Here is a 6,000-nt window from a genome sequence, read left to right as displayed (position 1 = left end):
GGGGGTAGATGTTGTAGATCAAATGTGTGAATCTTATAATGTCGTTTGAAACAGTACAAGGTGGCCCATAACTAGTTTCTTTGATATTATGAATATAGCAGGAATTAATGCCTTAGTACTATTCCAAATGAATAACTCGAACCTGAGTGTTGTACTAAGCGATTTTTTACGCCGCTTAGCTTTGGACCTGATGAAGCTGCAGATTAGATAGAAATTTTGCACGCCTAATGTTTCGGAACAATTGAGGAAAAATGCAGGACCTGAAACTAATAACGCTCTGAAGAAGGTTTTGCTTCTGGAGAAATAACTACATTCCAACCAAAGATGGCCAAAAAAGAAAATGATGCTACATCCTCTAAAAAGAGATAAAAGCACAAGGGACTATTGTTTCGTCTGCAGTAATTGGATCTGCAAAGAACATCAGAAAGAATCACCGGTCGTCTGCTTAAAATAAGCAACAGAAGAAGAAGAATGACCTAGTTACCATTTTATCAAACTTTAATTTAGAAACTGTATTTATTCGCTTTTAACAAAATATAAGGTTATCTAATAAATATTTCATAAAAACAAACTTTGTTGTATATTAAAACAGCAATTGAATATATATTTTAGACCAGGTTTATCTTGGGACACACGTGTATCCCAAGCGACCGCTCATGTAAGTTGCTATGCGAGTAGGAAAAAATTATTGCAAGTTACACAAAAACTATTTAAAATTAAGATAATGAATAGCATCTGAAAACTTCATATTATATTATATTTAAAAGCATGTAATGAAATTATAATTTCATCATTCAAATATTGCCGCGCTCTAACGAGCACATTATCTGGAATATTAGACACAACCACTTCTGTCATCTTTATTTTAATAACTTGTCACTTTGTCAGATTTTATTTGTGGTTAAAAATGTTAAAAATCCAGAGTTAGTGACATTAAATGTCGTTTCTTTAATTTCAGGTAAAATTTTGGGTAAATAATATAAATAGAACATGTTTTAATATATCTTTAATTTCAGAAACTCAGTTGTGTTACTAATTATCAAAAGGAACCTTATAAATATATAATATAATGTTAAAAAAACACTGTACCAACTAACTAGAGACATTTGTGGATATGCAGTTAATAATAATAAAAAATACACAGCGTGGTAAAAACGCCAAATAAAAATGGAAGTACAAAAAATAGGAAGCCCTGAAGAACATATCTGGGACATATTGATAATTATGGAAATTATAAAAATCAAAGACGAGTAGTTGTTAAAGCGGCAATAAAAAATTCTAGGACACAAAAGTGGGAAGAGTTTGCACATAAAATGAAGAGCAACACCTGAAGAAATGGTAAGCTACTAGACAACAATAAAAACTTAAAAAAAGTTAAAGAAGGTACAACAAGATTTATTGAAGATGAAACCGGCAGGCTACCAGTCACAGAAGAGCATATAATGGAAAGATGGTACGAATATTTCAAAGGAGTACTAAATGCGGACAAATGTATTTGAAAGCGATAACAACTTGAGACTATTACAAATATTAGACAACATTCGAGAGATGAAATAGAGTCGATAACAAGGTTAAAGAAAAGGAAAGCGGTAGGTTTAGACAATATTAAACTGGAAAGAAATATTCAAATTACAAAGGCATATGGATTCTGAGAGTAGTACACAAAGCAAATGAGATAATCCTAGAAAAAAGATTAAGAAGTGTTGTTAAAAAAACATTAGATGATAATCAATGCGGTTTTAACCAGGAAGGAGTAAAATAGATTTAATATTCACAGTACGACAGCTGGCAAAAAAAGCACTACATTACAAAGATAAATTACAAAATATACTTTGGTTTTCTACGTCTTTGACTTAGTATCACGAAAGGAAATATGGAATGCTATTGAAGATTGATTTATAGCAAGCTACTCCTAGCTCTTAATAGCATATATTGTTGTACAAGAAATATTATCAGAATAATTAAAAATCGCAATAATTCTACTTAGACAGAAGAGGTAGAGAAGGGGACAGCATTAGGAGGGAACTGCTTTCTTGTTTGTTACATTAATGGATAAAATAGTCGAAAAAGTACAAAGAACTGTCAAATAAGTAAGGGTTGTTACAAAACTGAGAATATTGTAATTTCAAAGCAGACTAAAAAAAGTGATCTCAGAATAGATTAAAGAAAAATTAAACAAGCTGAAAATTTCAAATATTTGAGCTGGATTGTAAATTCGGAGGGAAAAATGGAATAAGAAATCAATAAATCAATAACAAAGAAACGAATGCAACAAAAGTTTACTATATAACTAAGTTTACTAATATAACCGCCAGAAAATTTAACATGTTAATTTCCCCAACAAAGACAATATGCATGGTTATAACAGCAAATTTACTAAGATGTAAATTGGAGCTAGAAGGTCAGATAATAGAACAAGTGCATCTAGGCATCACATTATCTAGCTACGGAAAGCTCGAAACCGAAGTGGAAGATCAACTGAAAAGAGCAAACAGAGCCGCAGGCTGCCTAAAGGAAGCAATATGGAGAAATAAAAATATCGGGAAAGAAACGAAAGGCAGAATTTACAAAACAGTCAAAACAAGACCTGACACAGAGAGAACAAAAAGGATGTTAGAAACAGCAGAGATAAAAACACTTGGGGACAGAGCTAGAAGTACATATATACAACATAGATGCAAGGTGGAGAACATCAAAAACTGGGTAAGAAATAGAAGAGTAGAATGAAACGATCATATAAGCCGAATGACAACAAATAGAGTAGTAAAGACGGCAAGAGACGATTCCCCAATAGGAAGACGATCAGTAGGAAGACCACGCAAACGATGGAATGACAACTTACTGGAGGCACATTGAAAAACAGACAGAGTCATGTAGATAGATTCATAAAAAGAAGAAGAACAAGAAGAAGAAGAAGATATATATAATAATGCGTTTATTTAAAAATTTAGATAAGTATCAGAACCAAAATAAAAATATTTACCAGAAGTGTATACGTGCCCATGCTAATGGATATCTCAGAAACTTGAACTTTCAGTGATAAGCAGAAAAGTAAGATACAATTGTGTGAAATGCTGTACCTAAGCGTGGTTTTGTTAGTGACGCAAGGCGATAGATTAAGGAACCATTTTTATAGGAGAACAGTGTAATGTTGTATTAGTCTAATCGAAAAAAGACAACTTGCGAATTTCAGTCATATTGTCCGTATGGATGATAATAAAGAAATAAAGCAAGTGCGACAAGCAACAGTGGATAAAAAAACGAAGAAAAAGCAATACAGCAAGGACGTGGAATAGTGAGATTGTAAAGGCACTGAAGTCGATGGTCAAGAACCGCGGCATTTGGAGAGGCTACTAATCCAAAATCTCGAGGGCCTTACACTTGTAAGGGAAAACAAGGCTTGAGGATTAAGTAAGTAGATTTAAAAAAAACATTTAAAAAGGTCCGTTCAAAAGCATGTTTCAATCATCATCGAACGTCAAAGAAAATAAAAGCAAAAAAGTGACACTTGATAAAAAAGAGGTAATTTATATGTACTGATAATTTATGCTAAGATAATTTCGTGTGTTGTTTGGAAGGTACAGTAACTTTCATGTTTTTCAAGATCTATAAGATTTCCTTCAAATTTACAACCATGTTTATTATATCTGCAAGAAAAATTAACATCTTGTGCTAAATTTTCCAAGGCAAAATTTCTTTGATCTGTTATAGGTTTCTGACAAAAAGAACAAGATTTTAATACTTTACTACAATTGTCACATATTTCATGACCTCCTATACAGACGTAAATTAGGGAAACCATATATTCCATACATATAGGACACTCTAAAATTTTACGTAGCACATAGGGATTGTTATTTTTAAATTCAGAATAATCCTTTAAAAGTAAGTCTTTATTATCTTCGGCAGGTTTAATTTTAATTATTAACTGAATATAAGATGTTGAATTGAATTTATTGTATATTGATAATAATGTATTTTGCATTTCAGTTAGGGTTAGTTTTTGAACAATTTCATCTGCCACAGAAATTTCTGGTGTTTTAATTGTTTTAATTAATTGTTTTTTTGGTAGCACAGTTCCATATTTCCTCCGATATAACTGTTTTTCTACGTCAATTTTATTTTCAATACATTTTGTACAATACAACTGTTCATCAAACTGTGTAATAACACTGTTTTTAAAACAAATATAAGGTATCTTTCCTTCAGTATTCTTAAGCTTAATTTTATAAGTGAAGGATTTATTTGAACGATTAATTAATGATACAAAGAGATTACAATCGCGAAAAAATATCAAAAAGGTAACAGAATTAATAACAGCAACAAAACAAGAATCTTTATCTATACCACAATTAAAAATAACGTTTCCAAAATAAATAAAATCTGGATGATTTTCCTTCATATGTTCCACGACATCAGTTGCTTCCAGCTTATCGGTACAATCAGATATTTGGCAACAAATAGTTTTGTGTGGACAATTTTGTTCATGATTTTCTACAGATGACCAGGAAAGTTTTTCTTCACAATTTGGATATATACACGGAAACAGCAGATATTTGGCTACTCTCTCATATAGCAGAACTCTGGTTACTGGTTGGGTATATTTTATTGTCTTGCATCGGCCACACTGATATTCATCTTCAGACAGTTTCATAATTGGTCCAACAGACAGCATATTCTTGCAGAAAGTACAAGTTAAAGATTTTAGAGTTTCACCTAACTCTTCACAGAATAATTTATCTTGGTCCCTGCAAAAAGGAAAACGAATAAAAAACGAACTGTCAAATATTATAATATATATATATATATATATATATATATATATATATATATATATATATATATATATATATATATATATATATATATATATATATATATATATGTATATATATATATATTGAAATGATATTGGACGTAGGAGGAGAAAAAATAGTGTCTAAAAAATTAATTTATAAGTTATATACTAGATAATATTAGATATTAAAAGTATTTGGTTATTGTAATAAGTTATATACTAGAGAATCTTATAAAAATTATTTATATGAGGGTATTTTTAAGAAATTAGCATATAATAAGTGTAAAAAGTTTTTTTTATATATAATTATAATATATTTAAGTGAGCCATGTGCATAGGCAACCAGATATACCTACTTTGAATAAGTGTCATAAGTTACAGAAATTAATAATTACGAATATAAGTGGGGTTATAATAATATGTTGTTTAAAATGTGTAGTTTATTAAATTAGAGTGTTTAAGTTACTGATTTAAGTTTATATTCTGATCTGAAAAGCCTAAATGTCGACAAAATTCTCAATAGAAAAGAAAGGAATTCTCTAGAATACAGAATTTAACCTTTATTTACGCTAGAACGTTCTCGAATATGGTTATGTCTGTGAAATGGACATAACCAGAACATATACTTTTTCGAGAACAATCATATAGAACAATTCGAATATGATTTCTTGCCAGATGATTCTGGAACATGGAAAAAGATATAAATACCCGGTGATTTGGATCAGTGATCAGTTACAGTTACTATGAGGCCAGTCAGTTAGTAAGAAAGTTAGTTAGAAGATAGACACATTTAGTTAGTGAAGTCAATTGTTCAGTAAGTTCAAGATAGTCAGTCAGAAGGTCCAGATGTTCAATATAATAAGTTCAATGAAGATTAAGAAACAGTCTAAAGATAATATTATTGAAGATTAAAAATTATGTTATGTAAAAATGGTAATTGGATAATGGAAGGAAGTATTAATTGAAAATTAAAATTATATAATATATTTGGTGATTGGATATTGGTATATTGAAAAGAAGAATATATATATATAAATACTGTTAAGAAGAAAAATATTTTAAATTGGTGGAAGCTGATAATTGGAGTAATTTCACAAAAACAAGGATAACCGAGGCTGAGAACGAAGACATTGAGTGGTGATTTAAATCTTTATTGTAGAGAACATTTTATTTAGGCATTCAGTGAAAGAAAGGTACAAAAT

At 30.1% G+C, this 6,000-nt stretch overlaps 1 protein-coding gene across 1 annotated transcript in view; it reads right to left on the bottom strand.

Moving 5' to 3' along the window:
- Positions 1 to 990: 990 nt before the first annotated feature.
- LOC140447585 (uncharacterized) overlaps positions 991 to 6,000 on the bottom strand; it is a 65,567-nt gene continuing 60,557 nt past the window's right edge. Inside the window, exon 2 of the mRNA XM_072540317.1 lies at positions 991 to 4,748. Coding sequence (XP_072396418.1) covers positions 3,545 to 4,748 — 1,204 coding nt within the window. The 3' untranslated portion in view covers positions 991 to 3,544. The remainder of the gene's footprint in view (positions 4,749 to 6,000) is intronic.

Source organism: Diabrotica undecimpunctata, chromosome 8 (assembly GCF_040954645.1).
Source record: "Diabrotica undecimpunctata isolate CICGRU chromosome 8, icDiaUnde3, whole genome shotgun sequence".
Taxonomy (NCBI): domain Eukaryota; kingdom Metazoa; phylum Arthropoda; class Insecta; order Coleoptera; family Chrysomelidae; genus Diabrotica; species Diabrotica undecimpunctata.
Note: the sequence above shows the minus strand (reverse complement) of the source record. Positions and strands in the feature narration are given on the sequence as shown.